Below are 22,007 nucleotides of genomic sequence, written 5' to 3' on the forward strand. Positions count from 1 at the left end.
AGTTAGTGACGTCACTCCAACATGGCGGCGCTCATGTTGACGAATTTCAATAAGAGATTTTATTAATGATAAGATATTAAAGCGCATTTAAGTAATGGCCAATTTAATAATCATATTCCCTTTTTTTTACACACAAACATACATATAGGACAAAGTGTGAGAAAAAAAAGAAAGTATGTCTGGGGGGAAATACATAAATAAATAGATTTAAATGAACAAACAAATAAAGCAATGCAATTTATAATATAAATATAAGTATTAGCTAAATAAATTAAAAAATGTATTTATTGTTAAATTCTTGTTTGCAATAAATAAATAAAAATACCGTGTTCAGACTTTTGAATACCACTGGCGCCATCTTGTGGGCATAAACGTGTAACTGCACCGGTGGCATTTTCTAGTGAAATTTTCATAAATGTTTAATAAAATAAAAATAATAAAGAAATGATTAATTATTGTTCAATTCTTGTTTGCAATGGTGATAATAATAATAATAATAATAATAATAATAATAATAATAATAATAATAATAAAATAGATCTTTTGAAGCTGCGTGATTTTTTTTATTAAGCAACATTTCGAGGTTTGTTGTGTCTGTAAAATCACTTAAAACTGGTTGATGTTTATTTGTTACTGCAATAAGATTTTTTATTTTATTTTATTACTGACTCCTCGGACCGCGAACGCGCTAAATGTCGGAAGTAGGAGTCTCCGCCTTAAGCCCACAGGAAGACTTCCGGGTCCGAGTGCAGCAACACGCATGCGCGAAATCCGAGGCAGCCGCTGAGAGACGAAAAGCCGGAAGTGTGTAAATGAATATAATAATAATAACAACAACAATAATAATAATAAAAACAGGCTTTTAATCGACATATTTTTGTATTTTTGCAGTATTTTAATAGTAGAACATTTTAATAAGGGCTGGAGGGGAGGGGCGTGACAGTGTCCAAACAGGTGAGGCGGGTTCTTAGGCCACGCCCATCCCGGAAATAAGCACTATTTTGATTAGAAGGTGACGTGGATTCAGGAGAAGCAGCAGCAGCACGCCTCCTCTTCTTCATCTTCATCCTCTACTGACCGATCTGTGTGAAAGCGACCCCGAGTTTCAGACATGAAGCTGCAGGAGTTCCGGTTCTGATCCACGGGACTGAGAGAGAGAGAGAAGAGCAGTTCGGTTCCAGGAGCTCAGAGCAGAAGCTGGATTTCCGCCGGAAACAGGTTTCTGTTGCGTTGTATGGAGCGGGTCACACACACACACACACACACACACACACCAGGCTAGACACACACTTAAACCGAATTAATACGATTCAGTATATGTCTGAACCCGGTTCAGGAGAACATCTGGATGATGGTTAGAGCTGTTTAACCAGAACCGGAAGTCAGAAGGATGAACAGAGGCTGTAAGTGAAGGTACTATTGGACCTGTTTTGGTGTTCTGCAGGTACAGTCCGACACGTGACCCATTCATCCTTCATCATCCGGGGTTTTCAAGGGAAAGTCTTCCTGACTTCCTGCTCCAGAAGAGTAGCTGAAAGTCTCATAGTGACGTCATATGACTCATTTGAATCGATTTGCATATCCATATCCCAGACTCTGGATAAGGGTTTAGGGTGCTGGTTTTAGCGGAAAAATGGAATGCAATGTTCTTTTTCAAGAAATGGGGGCGTGGCTTTAATGCTGCTTGACTCTCATTGGGTGGTGGGTCGTAAACAGTAGAGTGTGTGGATGCTGGTTATTTTGATGGCTTTGTCAAAGTGCTTTGTCTGTGTGTGGTTGCCTCCAGAAGCATAAGCATAACTTGATTATGGTGGTTTCTTTGTTGCAATACAACTCTGTTGAGTGTGTGTGTGTGTGTGTGTGTGTGTGTGTGGGTGGGTGGGCAAATCTTTTGAGTGAGATCCGGCTTCTCCTCCTGCATACGCTTCCCATTGTGCTGCGAATTCTTCCAATCAGAAACATCAGAGCGAGTTCCTGATCGCAGGACTGGTTGGAGTTCCGAGTATGTGAGCAGCAGTTCTGTCTATATATAAACAGCTGCAAAGAAAATTTATTGAGTGCAAACATTCAGTCAAGCAGTGATGTAGGTGAGAAGCTGAGGAGGATCCTGGGGTTGATGATCTCTGGAAACCGGTATGCAAAACAGTGTGCGCAGTTCAAGACACAAAACTCGTGTTCTCCTGCTGAGGGAGAGGGACGAGGCTGATTTCATTGCTGGTTCACTTCTGCAGCATCTGTCTGTGCAAACACTGAGTCACTGTTTAGTATTGAGACACGTATTTTTCTGACACAGGGATGATGATGGTGACCCTCAGCTGGATCGCAGCTCCTCGGCTGCTTCTCCTGTGCCTGTTTCCCCACGTTGCCTGGACGGCCACCTACAAGGAAGGCGATCCCGTCATGCTTTACGTCAATAAAGTGGGACCGTATAATAACCCCCAGGAAACCTACCATTATTACACGCTGCCTGTCTGCAGACCCAAAGAGGTGAGCGTGGTGTTTAATTCCATGTGACGGATTCCGACGCTGTACCGTAGTCTTTACAGTGACCTCGTTCCCTCCACAGGTGCGCCATAAAGCCTTAAGCCTGGGAGAGGTTTTGGATGGAGACCGGATGGCAGAGTCTTTATACAAAATCCGCTTCAGGGAGAACACCGAGAGACAGACGCTGTGTCAGCTTTCACTGTCGGAGAAAGAGGTATTGTTCACACTCGGACCTCCTTCCGATTAATCACGTGAGAACGTAACACTCGTAAAACGTAGTGCATGTAAAATAGTACTTCATTACAACAAAATACACGCATTTAAACTGAATCAAAAATAAATAAAAACGGTTCCTTAGAAATTAAATAATAATAAAAAAGACCCTTCAAATAAACGGCATGTGGTATCGGTGATTCTCCTCTAGAGGCCGCTCTCGTACTGTATAACGCAACCTGGAAAAACTATCGGTATGGATTTTAAAAAATGTGGCAAAACTGATGAATCGGTGGAACTGCAATGTGAAGTTTTGTTTATTATTCTAATATTATATTAAGTTGATAGTGGTGGTGGTGGTGGTGGTGGTGTTGTTGTAGGTGGACCAGTTGAGAGAAGCAATTGAAGAGCTGTACTACTTCGAATTTGTCCTCGATGATATTCCAATCTGGGGCTTTGTAGGATATATGGAGGAAAGCGGTTTCCTGCCTCACAGTCACAAGGTCTGTCTGTCTGTCTGTTTGCATGTCTGTCTGTCTGTCTGACTGTAAATCTGGTTAAAGGTTCTCTTTCACTTGTGCTGTATCATGGTGTAATATGTTTGTACAGGATATCTGATCAGATGATCTGTACAACCCCTGGTCTAATGAATGTTCCTGTTTTTTTTCCTCAGGTTGGCTTGTGGACCCACCTGGACCTCAATATTGAGTATAACGGCAACTCCGTGATCTTCGCCAACGTGTCTGTTAAAGACGTAAAGCCGGTGCCTTTGGAGGAGGGTGGAGGTGACGGGGCAAACCCTAACAGCGGAGGTCTCTCTCTGACCCACACCTACAGCGTGCGCTGGTTCGAGAGCCCCTTATCCCACGCTCGCAGAGCCGAGCGCCTCCGAGATTACTCCTTCTTTCCCAAGACTCTGGAGATCCACTGGCTGTCGATCATCAACTCGTTGGTGCTGGTGGTGCTGCTGCTGGGCTTTGTGATCATCATCCTCATGAGGGTGTTAAAGAACGACTTTGCCAGGTGAGAAGATTTTACAAGACGGATGGGAGTGGAGGAGAGGAACAAGGGCAGATGTGCACAAACTTTATCCTATGGAAGGCCAAAAGGGCTGCAAGTAAATAATGCATTATAAATCAGGGTTGTTAATGGCCAGCCATATTCTCCTACTAAAAGATCCTCTTGTGTCGCTTCAATATTATTTCGCCTCTAGAGGCCGCTCTTGTACTGTATAACACAACCCGGAAAAACTATCTGTATGGATTTTTTTGCAGACAGTCCTAGCAATCAACCTTTAATACACAATGCTTTGAAATTAGAAATGAAGATCCGCCGGCTCCCAGGTCCACATCAGACCTCCGAAAAGTTGAGGAATCAGAAGAATTCGGTTCTAATAACCGTGACCTTCGGGAAGTGCTCCTCAGACTGTAGTAGAACGTAAATGATGTTCGTACGTGTAACCGTTTCCAGATATAACGTAGAAGAAGATGGGACCTGTGACGATCTGGACCAGGGCGATAACGGCTGGAAGATCATTCACACCGATGTCTTTCGATTCCCACCGTACAAAAGCTTGCTGTGTGCAGTACTGGGAGTGGGAGCGCAGTTCCTCACTCTGGCCAGCGGTAAGATCTCACACACACACACACACACACACACACACACACAGAGTGACTTCCTTCTCGATAAGATCTAACCCTCTTCTCTCTGCACCGTTAGGGATTATCATCATGGCGCTGCTGGGGATGTTTAACGTGCATCGTCACGGCGCCATAAACTCGGCGGCCATCGTGTTGTACGCGCTGACGAGCTGCGTGTCGGGATACTGCTCGTGTAGCTTCTACACCCAAATCCATGGACAGCGCTGGGTGTGGAACATCATCCTCACCTCCACACTGTTCTCCGGTAAGATCTTATGCTGGAACAGGGTGTGTATTCCAGGCCTTTATTCTCCTTGTTCATCAGGTCTTTTTTTCTCTCTCAGCGCCTCTCTTTCTGACCTGGAGCGTCGTGAACTCCGTGCACTGGTGGAGCGGTTCCACGCAGGCTCTCCCAGCATCTACGGTGCTCCTCCTGCTGGGCGCCTGGGTGCTAGTGGGTTTTCCCCTTACGGTCATCGGGGGAATCGTGGGTAAGAACCGGGCCGGGAGCTTCCAGGCTCCGTGTCGGACGCGCAACATTCCACGGCAGATCCCAGTGCAGCCCTGGTACAAACACACGGCTGTGCACATGGCCATTGGAGGATTCCTGCCTTTCAGGTACCCGACGTGAGCGAGCGAGAAAGTGTGTGTGTGTGAGATCTTTCCTGTGCTAAGTCTGTTTTCCGTCCTCTCAGCGCCATCTCGGTGGAGCTGTACTACATCTTCGCGACGGTCTGGGGTCGAGAGCAGTACACGCTGTACGGCATCCTGCTCTGCGTCTTCGCCATCCTGCTGTCCGTCGGAGCCTGCATCTCCGTAGCGCTGACCTACTTCCTGCTGTCGGGTGAAGATTACCGCTGGTGGTGGAGGAGCATCCTGAGCACGGGATCCACCGGTCTGTTCATCTTCGTCTATTCGCTTTTCTACTACTGGAATCGCTCGAGCATGAGCGGCCTGGTGCAGAGCATGGAGTTCTTCGGCTACTCGCTGCTCACCGCGTTCGTCTTCTCGCTCATGCTCGGGACCGTGTCCTTCTGCGCCTCGCTGGCGTTCATCCGGTACATCTACCGCAGCCTGAAGATGGACTGAAGAAGGCTGAGGGAAGAGAAGGCGCTTGTGCACTACCCCCTTTATTCGCTTGCTGGACACGTCATCAAACCTTTTTCGATTTTATGGAAATTCCGAGGTTTTTCTCGCAGACGGACCGGATCTTCGTACTCCGAGATAAATTATAATAGATTTGCTTACGATATTTTTTATTTGAATAACAGCGGAGTGAAAAAAACCTGCATGTTTACTCTGAACAGACGGCGAATCGGACTTCCAGAACCGCAGAACTGATGCTCTCGGAAATCCAGAACCGGTTTAACGCATAGCTTGTGGGATGTGTGTGTGTGTGTGTGTGTGTGTGTATAAAAACTATATACAGTGAAGATCACCCTTTAACTAAATACATTTCAGAATCACTGGCACTTTGATTCCATGAGTAGGTTTCTGCTGAAAAGTTGAAAAAGAGGATGGAAATTTGGGAAAACCGCTTTCCAGTAGCTCCTAGTTTATTGCTGTTAATCTGCACCTGGTTCGAATCTTCTTAATAAACCGGCAGAACATCCCAGTTTTCCCTGGTTGTCCAGTGGACGTTCATCTCTCACTGAAATAACGCAGTTCTGATCTAAAACCCAAACGGCGAGAAGAACGGCTGAGGAAAACCTGGATCTCCTGCGCCGTGGAAGAGACCGTAGTGAGAAGAACCTTCACCTCCTACTGCTTTCTGACAGACGAAACCCTCCGTAATCGTCTTTCGTGCTTCTTCCTTCTCATCTTTCCATGAGCTTTTTGTTGAAGTGCCTTGATAAAAACCATGCTAGTAGAGCGATGGAACGTCCCCCAGCTAATATTCCTTTAGATTTTGAAGTGCTCAGAAGAAATTGATTCGGATCTCCACTGTATGTAAATATTTACATGTACAAAAGGGACAGGGTTTGTTTTTAATACACAGGAGTGGATTTTTATAACGTTTTAGCAGAATTATAACTATAAAGTGGAAACCGTCGCAATGATAAGATGTTCTATTTATGCTAGGCTAAATCTAGTGTTAGCAAAAGAAAAACAGGAGCCGTCTCGTGTAAGGTCTGTTATTAGCAGAGTTGACCGGTTTCTGGAGCGAATGAGGGTTTTGTTTTGTGTTTCCAGACATGAAGAATGTGGGACATGGGAGCAATATGGTCTGTTATAGTCACCATTTACTGTGATTTTATTTCAGATGTACAGACACACAAACTTTTCAATAAAGACACGTTTTTTTCAAAAATAAATCTGTCTAGATGCTCACTGTAAAGTTTTCTCAGTGAGATCATGTGCTGCTGATGGGAGAGTCCCACAGGTTTGTATGTTAGGCACTAAACATGAGCACATCCTATCACCGGCTTCTCTTCCTACACTGATTCACCCCTCAGTCTGAAATATTCCAACTCCAGTTGTAGTCCATATTTCTGACATCTACAACAGGATCATGAGATCAGATCTGCAGCAGATCGGATTGCTCAATTCCGATATTTCGTACTCTGGTCATGAATTTGTTGGAACGGCAAGTTCTGGTTAAATCTCGCCGTACACGACGCCAGGTATGTATGGAGGAAATGACCAGCTTCTTGATTTGCCTTGAAGCAGAACTACATCCACACACCATAGCAAATTAAATAAGCTCCACCCACTTTTCAATTACATGATCCCTAGGAAAGTTGATGCATTCACATCTATTTATTCGTTTATTTTCACATTTTATACTTGGAAAGTATTTCTCTCCAGAACCTTTATCTCAAGCACACTTTAGCCTGGACGCATGAGCTCTAGCAAAATGAGTCATCGCTGATTTACAGAAAATAAAAATGCGCGTTTATATAAAAGACTACGGTTATGGGTCGTAGGTCATATTTAGGGGTAAATGAATATGAGGACATTTTTCTCAGGAACACCAGAAAAAAAACATTTATTCCTCAACACCCCACGACAACACAAGTGTAGCACAGGCAAGAGTGGTTCTAAAAGCGCCAGGGCAAAGAAAACACCTTGAGCAAATATAAAAAAAAAAAAAAAGAAAAGAAGAAAGAGCAAGGGTTCCTGATAGACATTAAATACTCTGGAAGGTTTGTTGAAGTTATAAAAATAGATCTTCCATATAAAAACTAGACAAAATCATTTCCACGGTCAGAAAGAATGTACAAAATTGGAATTTTTAAAAACATGCAAACAACAAGGTTCCAAAATCCCAGTCGTGGTGGATCAGGGCCTAAAATAAACTCATCAGCCTTCCTGCCAGATCCAGTGAAACCCCTGAACTAGAATCAAAAGCACTTTGATTTAAAACTATACACAAAACACTACACACACCACAGGCAGCCAAGTGCAGTTGCTCAAGATGACCACTGTGTGGCGTTGTGCACTGTGGCCATCTGTGTAGTAGGGCTGCTGCCTGGGTCAACAGTGCAAACATCGCTCGTACCAGCGTTTCCACCAACATAGCTGGAAGGATTGAGGAACTCGTAGTGCTGCACAGCTGGGGGCAGACGCCAGCTTCCAGAGGGTCTGGGGGACGAGACCTGAGACGGGGACAGGGGCCGGGTGTAGTTCAGGTAATAAGGAATCTGGGGGGGACTCTTCTTGAACACTGCGTCTCTGAACTGGGGGTTGTTATAGAGGTCCTGGTTCAGCATTGGAGCATCTACCTGGAACTGAGAAGGACAAGAACATGTCAGATCATCACTTCAAATTAAGTCCAGGAGCAAGAACATCACCCATAAGTCCACCACCTACCTGAGAATGTGAAGTCTGTGCATTAGGTGTCCCAGTGTACCTATCAGACACCCAGGTGTTATCTTTCTGGTGCCTCTTCAGCTTCATTCTACGATTCTGGAACCAGGTTTTCACCTTCAAACACAACACACAAGTTCATGATCCAGGATTCAGATTAATTAAATAAAAAGGCTGGTTAATTGGATTTATGTACCTGTTTGTAGGTGAGTCCGGTGAGTCCTGCTAGGGTCTTCATCTCAGCAGGGGTGAGGTATCTCTGCACGTTGAAGCGGTCGTTTAACGCGTTCATCTGCTCCTCGGAAAAGGCGGTTCGCGCTTTCGCTTTGCGCTGCTGCGCCGGCGGAGGTTCCGGAGACGCGGATGCTTTGGACACCGCGGCCGCTCCGCTGTCCCTCTCCACCACCGCGCAGCTCGGACCCTCAGTGGCCGCGGGGAGAGCGCCGGAACCCGCTCCTGTGGCGTCGGGGCTGCCGCTGTTGTCTGCTGGATTCTTCTGCACCCACGGGAGATCCAGATCCACCTGAGCACCAGTGCCTTCACGACTGCTCCCAGTGCTCCACGAATCTGGTGAAACAGAGCACAGGGGGTGAGAAGGGAGTGAGGAGGGAGTGAGGAAGGAGTGAGGACGCGCACTCCGGGGCGCATCCGGAGCGCACTGGAAGATGATAGAATTAAGAGAAGCGAACCTGGAGTGTGAGCCTCGGAGTCACTCGGTGTGTCACTGCCGGCTTGTTCCTGCTCCTTCCCCACTTGGTCGACCTGAGCCCGGTTGTGCCAGAGAAAGAGCCGACTAGAATGCGTGTGCGCCTTGGAGTTGGAGTAGTACACGACCGAGCCCGGATAATGAGCTTCAGACACCGGGCTGCTGTAATCAGGACTCCCGGGAGGACTTTGAGAAGATTGCTGCGGCTGGGAGGTGTAGTAACCCCCGCTGACCCCTACAGAAGATCCATACGCGGCCTCGGTCCAGTTCATGTTGGTGTGGGTCTGCTCGGGGGCTTGCTGGTACATTAACCCGTACGCGTACGCATGGTAGGACGGACTGTAATTATAACTCAACGGCACCTTCCAGTCCGCCATGTCTACAAAAACACCTCGAACAACCTACAGAAAGTAAACGCAATAATATCAAAATAAGCAGCGCGTCCCCTGAGTCCTACTGAACACCACAACCCCAAACACGGACCACTGAACTTCTCACATCATCTACCTGAGCGCGTCGGGCGCCTGATTGAGATTTATAAAGCCAGGTGTGTGGGTGGATCAGGTGTGGCCTGGAAGTTCATGTTCAGACCAATCAGAACCTGTGTGGAACAACCTGTGGAGCCACGCCCACCAACTCATCCGCAGAATGGATGAGTGTGTGTGTGTGTGTGTGTGTGTGTGTGTGATTAAAAACTTTCCAAAAACCAGACTCGTTACTTCAATTTTTTATGAATGAAAAGTGTAAAGTTCTTTGCAAAAAAAAAATCACACTCTTGAGATTTCTTCTTCATCCCAGAGCAGTGCAATAGCATTGAGGTGCAGTATCTCCAAGGTTCTCCATCGTTCTTCTGAAAGAGAAACTGTTTGGACTTCACAGATCTTCTTCCACTCTTCCAGCAAACTTTTATTCACTGTCTGATTACTGTGCATGTTTCTCAACCAGGTGTTTCCACATGTTTATATTAATAAATAAATACATTAATAATTATATATATATATATGTAAAATCACATACAAGGTCTAGGACAGTCCTGCATCTGGACTTCTGGACTTCTTGTTTTCTTGTGCTGTGAGATGAACTGATCTGCATACGCATTCACATTGTAATGAAGAGACGTTGGGAATGGACTTGTGTCCAGGCTGCATTATGGTGTTGATACCGTGATTAAGTGTGGAAGTAGGTGTTAATGATGATCCTGTAAATCAATTAGCATTTCAGAGTCAGAAGCAGATGGAGGACAAACCTGGGAGAAAAACAGAGGCTTTGCATTTAATTGATGGGTTTAAATCTAAACATGTAGAGCATTGAGCTGATGATCTTCTCCAGAACTAAGTTCTTTAAGTATCACTGAATAAACCACCACTGGGTTTCAGACTCAGGATCAGACTCAGCTTAAATATTATTTTAATATTCATTTTAATATATTTATATTTATTTTAATATTCATTTTAATATATTTATATTTATTTTAATATTCATTTTAATATATTTATATTTATATTAATATTATTTAAATTTCTGATGGGAGGAAATATATTTATATTTATTTTAATATTATTTAAATTTCTGATGGAAGGAAATATATTATATTTATTTTAATATTCATTTTAATATATTTATATTTATTTTAATATTATTTAAATTTCTGATGGGAGGAAATATATTTATATTTATTTTAATATTATTTAAATTTCTGATGGGAGGAAATATATTTATATTTATTTTAAAGTAAACAGGGGAAACAGATGCAAGTTTAAGTGTTTCATTTACTGAAACTGGTACTGAATTGGTGATATGGAATAAAACTGATGACATCACAGAAATCTATCAGAACAGGTTCCTTGGTTTTTTGGTGTGTTTTTTAATCCTAATGGGCCCATTGTGTTCCTCAGTGTGGTTTAATGCTCTGCCATTCTGATGCTAAATATATGTACAAACAGCCCATCATCACCGCATTATCACTGTGTGTGTGTGTGTGTGTGTGTGTGTTTAAACACTAATGCGCATCGAAGCTTCTCTAACAATTGTGCTCTCAAATATCCTCAATGATAAATCACAGAGTAGCAGCTGCAGTACTTCTCCGGGACTGAAGATGTCGCTGTTTCCTGTCTGTAAAAGTTGCTGTCTCTTTAAGAAGCCGGCTTCTCCCGTCCGCGTGTTCTCCCGGTGCCGCTGTAGGTTTCCTCCAGGACGGTGTTGAAACTCTGTGCTGTCAGTAGAACTTATTCCTGATAAAGACGACATGTCTGAGGGACTGGAGCAGATCCTGGAGAAGATCTTGGCGCAGCTCACACTCCCTGATAATGCGGTGATTCAGCAGGTATGGTCCAGTGGACCTGGTTTATATGATATGATATTGTGTGTGTGTGTGTGTGTGTGTGTGTGTGTGTGTGTGTGTGTGTGTGTGTGTGTGTGTGTGTGTGTGTGTGTGGGGGTTCAGAAGGTCATGATGATGATGATGATGATGATGATGATGATTTCAGGCCACTGCTCAGCTGAAGCAGGCCTTCAAAGACCCTGCTATAATCCCTGCTCTGTGTGCGGTCATGACTGGATCCACTGATCCACAGGTGGGAGCTGCTTTTCCATCTCACTACTTCACACATCTTCTCACTTCACATCTTCTCACTTTTACACTTTTAAAACTGGTTCTCTGTGTTTTTTTTTTTTTTTTTTAGATCCGACAGTCAGCGGTGGTGATGTTGAGGATGAGAGTGAAGAAGCACTGGAAGAAGATCAGTCCTGAGCACAGAGAAAGGTTTCAACTCTTCTTGATGTTATTGTGATGTTTACATTTACACACACACAACTCTTATTAAACATAAGATTTATTTCTCCAGTCTGAAGGAGGTGGTCCTGCAAGCTTTCCACCAGGAGACACAGTACGTCTCACTCTCTCTCTGGTTTTGAGATGATGATGATGATGATGATGTATTTATCGAGCTGGTTTATGGATCTGTTTTTCTCTTGTGGTTCTCGTGTTAAGGCACACAGTGCGCTACTCTCTGTCTCAGCTCAGTGCTGTGATGGTGAAACATGAAACACCTGACCGCTGGCCTGCACTGTTCGCACTGCTGACCGAGTCCACCAGCAGCACCGATCCCCACGACAGGCAGGTAAAGTTCACGCAGACATCACATGAAATCGAAGGCCAACAAACACAGTGCTCATGAAAGAATTCAGAGATTCTCATCTCCTCGGTGTCGCTTTTATCACATTTATGGCCAAATATCTTCTACAAGTCACAAGTTTTATTTTCAGGACAAAACAACGAAGTCCTCTGCCTATTTGTGAACATCTGTGCACATCTGTCAGCACTGAACAGTCATTTTTCCAAATGACAAAAATAGCTGTAGTATCAATGCTACGCCACTAGGTGTCAGTATAAAGCCCAAGCTGCTCCTGTAGGCTGAAAACTGAACGATTTTTTTTTTTTATTCTTCTTTTCTTTTCTAGGTGGGTTTGTTGTTGCTGAGCAAAGTGGTGGAATCCAATCCAGAGCCCTTCAAACCCCACTACAAGCAGCTGCTGCAGCTGTTTGGTGTTGTGCTGCAGGATGTGACCAACACCACCGCCTTATACTACTGCATCCTCACCCTCACTGCCATCACCGCCTACACCGGCACAGAGGAGATGGTCAGTCACGGCTCATTCCTCCACAAACGCAAGTTCTTCTGGTTACTGATTTAATTTTGTGTCCTCTGTTTTTCAGAACCTGATGCGCTCGTTAATCCCGAAACTGTTGATCGCTCTGAAACACCTCGCCCAGGCTGACCAGGTTGGAGTCTGCGTATTCATCACACGCTAACGACTCGGTCTTCAGCGTTCCATCACCTGAACTTCTGTGGGTGTTGTGTTGCAGGATCAGGCCAGCGAGGCGATGGAGGTGTTCGATGAGCTGATGGAGAGCGAGGTCTCTATCGTGGTCTCGCACATTCCTGAACTGGTGCGCTTCTTTTTGGAGGTGGGTCTGAGCGATCGCTCCGTACACCCCCCCGTCCTCCACCACCACTCCGGGTGTGAACGAGCGTGTGAACATCTGATCTCTAAACCGGTTTTCTTTTCTTGAAGGTGAGTGCAGATGTTTCCCTCAGCGGTTCCCTGCGTGTCAAAGCCTTGTCCTGTACGGCTCTCCTCATTCGACTCAAGAGCAAGGTACGCTCACGTCCTCACTTCTTCTCGATGGACGTTAATGTGATGACGTCCTACTGGGAACCTGAACTCATGACAGCAAATAAGAAGGTGTGAACCTTTTTTCTTCTTCCCTTTAAGACTGTGTTAAAGCAGAAGCTTCTGGCCCCGATCCTGCAAGTGGTGTTTCCCATTTTGTGTGCAACACCTCCACCTGGTGAGGAGGACCCCGAGGACGAGGAGAAGGCAGAAGGTGACGATGACAGTCAGAGTCCCAAACACTTCGCCGCTCAGGTACGCCTCGCAGCGATGGTATTTATTCGCAACAGATGCAGATGTTTAAGAGCTGATGATCTCCACATTTCAGGTGATTGACACGATGGCCCTTCACATGCCACCTGAGAAACTTTTCAACCAACTGGTAAGTGAGAACATTAGCCTGCAGGATTGTTCTTTACCATTTTATTATGAATCCGTCGTGATCCTGTTCGACCTGCACTCTTCTGCTGTTCGGGAAATGTTCCTCCTGAACCTCGTGGTGTTCCTGCTCTGTAGATGCCCCTGACTCAGGCCTGCCTGACCAGCGAGAACGCGTACGAGAGGAAGGGAGGTCTCATGTGTCTCGCCGTGCTGGCGGAGGGCTGCGCCGACCACATCCGCACCAAGTAAGACGCATTTCAACACTTTGAACACACGAAGGGAGAAGATGTGTGCAAACCTGCGTTGGTTGGTTGTGTCTCAGGTTGCTGTCGTCCATGCTGGAGACCGTGTGCCGCAGCCTGTCGGACGCCAACCAGGTGGTGCGCAGCGCGGCGCTTTTCGCTCTGGGGCAGTTCTCCGAGTACCTGCAGGTAGGAACGCAGGTCTTAATCATCACGTTTTACATGGAAAAGGCTTCATATGAGCGACGTGTGTGTGTGTGTGTGTGTGTGTGTGTGTGTGTGTGTGTGTGTGTGTGTGTGTGTGTGTGTGTGTGTTTCAGCCGGAGGTCAGTAAATACCACACAGAGCTAATGCCACTGTTACTGGGATACCTGTCTTCTCTGAACGAGGCCAGAATCGGCCATGTCACCAAAGCTTTCTACGCCCTGGAGAACTTCCTGGAGAACCTGGGTAGGAACGTGGGAAACACTTATGGCATGAGCTTGTGTTTATGTAGCTAATATGACCTGTGTGTGTTGATCAGATGAAGATATTCAGTCTTACCTGCCCACTCTTATGGAGACCATGCTGTCAGCGTTGAACACCACCACCAACCTGAAGCTGAAGGAGCTTTCCGTCAGCGCCATTGGCGCCATCGGTACTCGCGGCGGTTTTAACGCATTTCTCCGCCCGAAACGTATCCGTACTCTCCTCATAAAATCTTCTGTTCCTCAGCGAATGCCGCCAAAGAGATGTTGGTGCCGTATTTCCCTCCTGTAATCGAGAGCTTGAAGGGTTTCCTGACGGACACGCGAGATGAAATGAGGTCACTGCAGACTCAGGCTTTGGGTACGGATACGCTGGCGTGCTCTTCTTCAGTCAACGTGTTCTACTCCTCCGCTCTTCCTTCCTTCCTTCACCTCTCTCTCTTTTTTTTGCAGACACGCTGTCGGTGTTGGCGCGCACCGTCGGGAAGGATGTGTTCGGACCGCTGGCTGCGGAATGCGTGCAGCTCGGTCTGAACCTCACAGACGCCGTAGATGATCCAGACCTGCGCCGCTGCACGTAGGAACCGCGTTCGTTTGTATCTGAGATCAAACCCGAGGTCATGTCTAGAGGAAAAACTCTTGTGTTTCTCTCAGGTACAGCCTGTTCTCCGCCGTGTCCACGATCAGTCCAGAAAGTGTGGACCCTCATCTGACCGCAGTCACGACACTGATGCTCATGTCCTTAAGATCTACAGAGGGCGTGATGGTTAGTGCGTCTGTTCCGCTTTTGGGATCTTTAACACCACGTGAGAAAACATCTCCCTCCTGTTTAATTCCAGACTCATCTCGAGGAGGACAAGCAGTTCGTTCTCCTGGATGACGACGATGATGATGATGATGAAGGCGACGCTGTGTTAGACGATGGAGAGAACGAGGCGGAGGACGTTTCCGGGTGGGTTTGATTTCCTTTTCTCTCGGTTCCAAGAGCGCTCGCAGAGATTGACGTTTTTTGTTCTGTAGCTTCAGCGTGGAGAACGCGTACATCGACGAGAAGGAGGACGCGTGCGACGCCCTGGGGGAAATCGCCTTCAACACCGGGTGAGGAGAAGCCAGATTCAACATGAACGTGCTCGTTTATGGTGGACCTTCTCATTTAAACGTATATTCCCTCGTTCTTTTTCTCTTCTTTTCTCACAGTGCTGCGTTTCAGCCCTTCTTGGAGACGAGTTTTGAGCAGGTCTTTGGTCTCTGTGATGTAAGTTGTATCTCAGCCTCAGACTGAAGCACGGGACAAACCTGCATTCTTTAATGTGTGTGTGTGTGTGTGTGTGTGTGTGTGTGTGTGTGTGTGTGTGTGTGTGTGTGTGTGTGTGTGTGTGTTAGTTTCCACATGAGAACGTGAGGAAAGCAGCATTCGGTGCCCTGGGTCAGTTCTGCCGAGCTCAGCACAAAGTGTGGCAGGAAAATCCGACTGAGGCTAATCATCAGGGTAATCCCCTCCCTCACCTCTCAACCCCCAATACTCTTCTGTTTATTTCCACTCGTCTGTGTTGGTAGCGCTGCAGAAGCTCCTGGACGTGGTGATGCCCTGTTTCCTGGAGGCGGTGAAGAAGGAGCGTGAGCGGCAAGTCGTCATGGGAGTCCTAGAGGCCATGAACGGCGTCATCAAGTCGTGCAAGGGGGAGGCGTTAAAGACCCCGGAGAGACTGGCCGAAGTCAGCCATGCCATCCGAGACGTTCTGAAGAAGAAGGTGAGAAGGAGAAGCCTGGTTTGAGATCTTCAGGCTCCACTGTATTTTAATTTTTTGAAAAAGATTGGATTCTAAAATGAATGTACCTTAATGAAGTGTGTGTGTGTGTGTGTGTGTGTGTGTGTGTGTGTGTGTTGCAGACCGTGTGTCAGGATGGAGGAGGAGACGATGATGATGAAGAACAGCAGGTTCTTGTTTGCTTCCTGTTGTATATGTTAGTCAGAGATGCTCTCTGAGATCAATGAGATCAGTGTGTGTGTGTGTGTGTGTGTGTGTGTTAGGCGGAGTATGATGCCATGCTGCAGGAGTTTGCCGGGGAGGGAATTCCCGTCTTGGCTTCAGCGGTTCCAGCAGAAACCTTTTATTCCCACCTGAATGATCTTCTGCCTCTGATCATAAACAAAGCCGTGAGTCTTTTTTCTTTCCGTCTGCGATAAATCCACCAGACGTCTGCGATTTTCCTGATTTATCTCTGATGTCTGCAGAAGTCCTCCTGCACGGTGGCGGACCGCTCGTTCTCCGTGGGCACGCTGAGCGAGACCCTGCACTCTCTGGCGGGCGTGTCCGGGGGCAGGGCCGTGGCGGGAAAACTGTCCAATCGGCTGCTGCCGGTGCTCGTGGCCGCTGTCCGAGACGGCGACGCAGAGGTGCGCAATAACGCCGTGTTCGGCTTGGGAGCTCTCGCGCAGGCTGCAGGACCCATCATCTCCTCGTATCCTTCTCAGATGTTCACCGCGGTTTGTGTAGTTCAGCGTATCGTGCTGGTTTTCCTCAGCTCTGTGTCACAGCGATTACCCCATGATGCTGTCTCTCTTCTCCAACCTGCTGCTGAAAGAACCGGACAGGAGAGTGATCGATAATCTGTGTGCCGCGCTGTGCCGGATGATCATGAGCCACACCGAGGGGGTTCCTCTGGAGCAGGTACCGGAGAACATGCAGCTGTTACTGATACAGTACTAAAAATGCCCAGATGTGCAGCAGATGTTCAGTTGTTGAGTAGTTTAATCCCAGCGTTTTTGTACTTTTATTGAATTTTTACCATTTGGGACGACTTTACCAACCAATCAGGGAAGAGCACGCTCGGTTTTGATTGGCTCTCGGGTTTTAATTAATTAATGAATGAATTTGAAGAGAAGAGTAGGTTTTGGGCTCATGATCATTTTAATAGACATCATTCAGAGTCATTAATATCCTTCTATTAATACACCGGTGTGTCGTAATAAGGTTCTCCCTGCTCTTCTGGAACGTCTGCCTCTGAAGGAAGATCTGGAGGAAAATAAGACGGTGTACAGCTGCCTGGCGTTCCTCTACTCCCATAACCCAGCGCTGGTAATGATCCGCTCCGTCTCCTGCTTTCGTGCCCTCGGTTACCTTCGGTGTATTGATCTCTCATGTGTTTCTCACCGCAGCTCGTCAGCCACGTGAAGCCGATCCTCTGTGCCTCAGCTCACGTCCTAGGAACGAAGGACATCGACGCAGGTGAGGGTGGTGGTGGACTCGCCGGTCCTGTCTTGTGTTATTATTATAATAATATGCGAGTCTGATCAGCCAATAGGAACGATTTATTTGCTTTTTTGTTTTCAGACACCCAGAACACCCTGGTCATGTTGCTGAGGGACATCAATGAACGCTACACTCAGGAATTTGAGAGCGCTGTGATGTCACTTCCTGCCGAGCAAAGAACAAAGATGGCCGCCGCCGTCGTCTCTGCGTCCTAATCAGATCACTGAGCCAAAGTTCACATTTCTTTTTCCCAAAGCAGATATTTATCATGTAGTGACTTCCACACACACACACACACACACACACACACACACTGTTTGTTTTGCAGTGTTTTATTATTGCCCCCCTCCCTTTTTTATTATAAATATTGATATTCGGACTCATTTCTGTCTCCTCAGATGTTTAACGTTTTATCTCTGAACACATCGTTTCATAAAAAGGTTCTTAAAGAAGCTTCTATATTTATAGAAAGTACAGCAGCATGTTCCTCACTTCCTCTCCTTCATATTCCGCAGAAGAACTGCTCCTTTCTCCATGTTGTGATTGTAACCAGAGTTTGGAGATGTTTCCTTCACATGGATTTAATAAAATCCCAAATGACTCAAATGTGTAGAAGAAAAAAAGAAAAGTCAATTTTGAAAACCTGAAACACATCGTGTGATTTTTATTATTATTATTGTGCTGGAATCTGATCTTCTGACTTCTTCTTCTCCGTTGTGGTGTGAGATTGTTCCTCCAACGCCAGCGTGAGTTCTACAGGCTCGTGGTCATCTGCAATGCAGAAAAAAAGTGTTAGGAATTATGTTGAGTGTGTGCTGGGTTTGTTCACGTATGTATGAGGTGATCCGTGGTATCTTGAGGATCTTCTCACCTGAGTGCGCCCACGGGACGAAGAAGATGCCGCTGCGGCAGTACAAGCGGTCGGTGTGCGACTCGGTGCTGTAAAGAACCTCCTTGCAGTCGCTTTGCCCAGGAACTCGTGCTTTCACTCGTATCTCCAGCACCGACACCTCCTTCTCTTTCAGTTTCCCAGATTTGCTCCTGACCTGCGTGCGCTTGGTGTCCACCAACACCACCCGCTCTTTCACCGCGGACCTGCACGTCAACACAACAGGTAGCAGCACAACATCTCACCTCGAAAAATTTTCATGTGATCCATCATTTAAAGCACTCACTCGTCAATACCCAGATCTGCCAGTGTGGTCTTCAGGAAAGGGAAGACCTCCTGGTCAGGACTCATCACCTCGATGGGCAGAGAAACACACATGGAGATCTCCTTCACCAGTTCACTCCGGACCATTTTCTCTTCAAGGGTGGATCCTGAAGATTCGCTGTTCTTCTGGACGTCCTGAATTCCAGCCTCCAGCTTTACGCTTTTCTCAGTTCTTTCAACGATCCCTTCTTGTTGAAGCTTGCTCTCTCCTCCGGTTTCTTCCTCGGAGTGGTTCAGGGTGCGGAGATGTTCTTGGAGAGATTCTAGAGCGTGTGCTCATTTAAACCCACGTGTGTAATGTTGAACTTACGCGTGAAGCCTGTTGGCCTGTCAGTGGATTATTGAAGTTCCAGAATGTTTTTTATTGTTGATGGAGGTTGTTGAACACTGCTATTTCACACGATGGGCTCGTGCCTCATTCCAGGAGGATTGCTTCACAACAAACCGAGTTCCTGACACGTGACGTGGGCTGCTTTTGTCGCTTTGGGCATCAGTGTTGATTTCTAGAATAACTATTTTTTTACCGAACGAACCTGAAATGAATTATTTATGCGTTTTAGCGACACCTAGTGTTTGAAATCAGATTTACCTTCTGCGTTACCTTCTGTAATCAGAGATCTCTGTATGTGGACCAGGAAAATGTTCATGCATCCAGAATGCTCTCTGAGATCAAAGTTTGCTCAAAGGAAACGGTTCTACAACTAAATCAAGTTGAAAAGTTTATAGTCTGAAATTTCCCACAGCGGTGCTGAAACGATGCTGATGGTGTTTCTGCAGAACCGTGTTACATTCCATTGTTCCCTGAGAGCAGATCCTCGATCCTGACAGTGAGTCATGGCTCCAACAGAAAAGGTGGTGTGTGGAAAATGAGGTCACTCTCCGCAATACTACTCCTTCATCCTACTTAAAAACACGACAGGGCCTTCATGGACAGAATCCCCACTCTGGTGTTTAGTGGAGAACCACTGGAACGGTAGAAGATTTGTGGATAAGATGTTGGACTTGTTCATCTTCTCATCTTAATCATAAGCTGATGGGCTCTTGAGATCTTAACCTTCAACTGCTTCAGTAAATCAAGGGTGGTTCTGACCTATCAGGTGTCCGTATACTTTTGCCACACAATGTATACTGTAAAATGGATGCTCTGCAGGATTTGATGGTGTGATTAACTGCTTTCCTGCTTTTCTTTATTTTTTCAAGACTCCAGAGTATCAGGTTATAAACCGTGTGCATTAATTAGTTCTGGTTGTGTTTAAGGGAACAGATTTGACTTCATCTCATGCGTCCTGCACATTCCAGCATCCTCCATGTCATGATTCCATTTTCTCCTTATTAAATCTGTATTCAAATCTTTCTCAACAGCCCCCCCTAGTGTGTGACCCGGTCCATAACAGGTCTTTAGTGAGGATTCTCCGCCCTCGTGGTGGATTTTGGAATTACAAGTGATCTTCAAAAGATCTCAGGTGTGAATTTCTCCCTGGATCTGCAACTGATTCCTCCTCCACTGATCCCTCCATCATCTACCACTCCTCCGCTGCTCCCTCCTTCCTCTACCACTCCCCCACTGTTCTCTCCATCCTCTACCACTCTTCCACTGTTCTCTCCATCCTCTACCACTCCTCCACTGATCTCTCCATCCTCTACCACTCCTCCACTGATCCTTCCATCCTCTACCACTTCTCCACTGATCTCTCCATCCTCTACCACTCCTCCACTGATCCCTTAATCCTCTACCACTCCTCCACTGATCTCTCCATCCTCTACCACTCCTCCACTGTTCTCTCCATCCTCTACCACTTCTCCACTGATCTCTCATCCTCTACCACCTCCACTGATCCCTTCATCCTCTACCACTCCTCCACTGCTCCCTCCTTCCTCTACCACTCCCCACTGATCTCCATCCTCTACCACTCCTCCACTGATCCCTTTATTCTCTACCACCTCCACTGATCTCTCCATCCTCTACCACTCCTCCACTGATCCCTTTATTCTCTACCACTCCTCCACTGATCTCTCCATCCTCTACCACTCCTCCACTGATCCCTTCATCCTCTACCACCTCCACTGCTCCCTCCTTCCTCTACCACTCCTGCACTGATCCTTCCATCCTCTACCACTTCTCCACTGATCTCTCCATCCTCTACCACTCCTCCACTGATCCCTTAATCCTCTACCACTCCTCCACTGATCTCCATCCTCTACCACTCCTCCACTGTTCTCTCCATCCTCTACCACTTCTCCACTGATCTCTCCATCCTCTACCACTCCTCCACTGATCCCTTAATCCTCTACCACTGCTCCCTCCTTCCTCTACCACTCCCCACTGTTCTCTCCATCCTCTACCACTCCTGATTCCTCCATCCTCTACCACTCCTCCACTGATCCCTTCATCCTCTACCACTCCTCCACTGTTCTCTCCATCCTCTACCACTCCCCACTGATCCCTTCATTCTCTACCACTCCTCCACTGATCCCTTTATTCTCCACCACTCCTCCACTGATCCCTCCATCCACTACCACAGATCCCTCCATCCTCTATCACTTCTCCACTAAACCCTGATTCAACATGGTTTTCTATTATAGTCATATTTACTGGGATACATTTTTATACACTGCTTTTTATACAAGCTTAAAATTCACATTTGAATGGAACCTGAAAAATTCTCACACACACACACACACACACACACGCATGAATATGCATGATGATAATGATATTTAGTGGTTTGTTTGTACTCTGTGTACGCTGGGCTTCATGCTTTTGAGCCACAAGGACATACTCAAGAACAACCCCACCCCACAGCCCTCCCACCCCCACCCCCCTCACCCCCAGTGCCCTGTTAATAACACTGCAGTGTGTAAAACCTGCACTGCGTTCTGTTCTGTTCTTTCTTCTCCTGCTGATGTACAGGCTGTGCACAGTGGAGGAAAACCACATGCAGCACTGCTCTGATCTAACGCATAAAGACCGACTCGTACCAATATAACACACAAGCAGTATAGCACAGGGGCATTTTTACAGACGAGCCTCAGAGGATCACGTTTCCAGAACAGAAGGAACTTTAGATGACTGGAGGAACTTGTAGATGGCTACACGGTGGACAGAAGGAACTTGTAGATGACTGGAGGAACATTTAGATGGTTTCATGGTGGACAGAAGGAACTTTTAGATGACTGGAGGAACTTGTAGATGGTTTCATGGTGGACAGAAGGAACTTGTAGATGGTCACACCTGCACCAGATTACGGAATAAATAAACATAATCCATTTTGTTGTTTTTGTTGAAATGCAGATGTGTGTGTGTGTGTGTGTGTGTGTGTGTGTGTGTGTGTGTGTGTGTATACATGCAGCTCTTATAGAAAGTCAGACAGCAGAAAACAGACGTTTTTTTTGGGTTTTTTTAATAAAGCATTGTTGCAGCTGG

The 22,007-nt window shown here is 46.3% G+C and overlaps 4 protein-coding genes across 7 annotated transcripts; 2 read left to right on the forward strand and 2 right to left on the reverse strand.

Moving 5' to 3' along the window:
- Positions 1-849: 849 nt before the first annotated feature.
- On the forward strand, positions 850-6,652 carry tm9sf1 (transmembrane 9 superfamily member 1). 3 transcript variants are annotated; one of them, XM_046846454.1, is made up of 9 exons: positions 850-1,218; positions 2,294-2,487; positions 2,567-2,698; positions 3,078-3,200; positions 3,371-3,720; positions 4,168-4,322; positions 4,417-4,602; positions 4,682-4,955; positions 5,033-6,652. In XM_046846454.1, the coding sequence occupies exons 2-9, from the start codon at positions 2,296-2,298 to the stop codon at positions 5,424-5,426; spliced, it is 1,806 nt and encodes a 601-aa protein (XP_046702410.1). In that variant the 5' UTR covers positions 850-1,218; positions 2,294-2,295; the 3' UTR covers positions 5,427-6,652. The 3 variants fall into 3 exon arrangements, with proteins under 3 accessions (XP_046702410.1, XP_046702412.1, XP_046702411.1); XM_046846456.1 differs by lacking the exon at positions 850-1,218 and adding an exon at positions 1,233-1,413; XM_046846455.1 differs by lacking the exon at positions 850-1,218 and having other exon boundaries at positions 1,420-2,487.
- A 430-nt stretch (positions 6,653-7,082) lies between these two features.
- On the reverse strand, positions 7,083-9,373 carry nanog (nanog homeobox). Its single transcript, XM_046846466.1, has 4 exons — positions 8,837-9,373; positions 8,344-8,714; positions 8,151-8,264; positions 7,083-8,068 (listed from the first exon to the last, which is right to left on the reverse strand). The coding sequence occupies exons 1-4, from the start codon at positions 9,228-9,230 to the stop codon at positions 7,751-7,753; spliced, it is 1,197 nt and encodes a 398-aa protein (XP_046702422.1). The 5' UTR covers positions 9,231-9,373; the 3' UTR covers positions 7,083-7,750.
- A 1,606-nt stretch (positions 9,374-10,979) lies between these two features.
- On the forward strand, positions 10,980-21,273 carry ipo4 (importin 4). 2 transcript variants are annotated; one of them, XR_006925326.1, is made up of 31 exons: positions 10,980-11,176; positions 11,340-11,426; positions 11,535-11,614; positions 11,697-11,738; positions 11,843-11,972; positions 12,313-12,492; positions 12,569-12,634; positions 12,719-12,820; positions 12,928-13,011; positions 13,129-13,281; positions 13,355-13,408; positions 13,543-13,652; positions 13,730-13,838; positions 13,970-14,099; positions 14,173-14,286; positions 14,364-14,477; positions 14,570-14,693; positions 14,771-14,882; positions 14,956-15,068; positions 15,137-15,214; positions 15,314-15,371; positions 15,500-15,605; positions 15,674-15,867; positions 16,008-16,055; positions 16,149-16,274; positions 16,353-16,579; positions 16,656-16,788; positions 17,092-17,196; positions 17,277-17,346; positions 17,452-17,683; positions 21,249-21,273. XR_006925326.1 is itself a non-coding variant. In XM_046846450.1 (30 exons), exons 1-30 carry the CDS (start codon positions 11,099-11,101, stop codon positions 17,583-17,585), a joined length of 3,261 nt encoding a protein of 1,086 aa, XP_046702406.1. In that variant the 5' UTR covers positions 10,980-11,098; the 3' UTR covers positions 17,586-18,019. The 2 variants fall into 2 exon arrangements, 1 of the variants encoding a protein (XP_046702406.1); XM_046846450.1 differs by lacking the exon at positions 21,249-21,273 and having other exon boundaries at positions 17,452-18,019.
- si:ch211-196f5.2 (uncharacterized protein LOC556372 homolog) lies at positions 18,004-19,057 on the reverse strand. The gene is made up of 3 exons (XM_046846475.1): positions 18,546-19,057; positions 18,242-18,465; positions 18,004-18,141 (listed from the first exon to the last, which is right to left on the reverse strand). The coding sequence occupies exons 1-3, from the start codon at positions 18,668-18,670 to the stop codon at positions 18,044-18,046; spliced, it is 447 nt and encodes a 148-aa protein (XP_046702431.1). The 5' UTR covers positions 18,671-19,057; the 3' UTR covers positions 18,004-18,043.
- Positions 21,274-22,007: the final 734 nt, after the last annotated feature.

Source organism: Silurus meridionalis, chromosome 4, assembly GCF_014805685.1.
Source record: "Silurus meridionalis isolate SWU-2019-XX chromosome 4, ASM1480568v1, whole genome shotgun sequence".
NCBI classification, from domain to species: Eukaryota; Metazoa; Chordata; class Actinopteri; order Siluriformes; family Siluridae; genus Silurus; species Silurus meridionalis.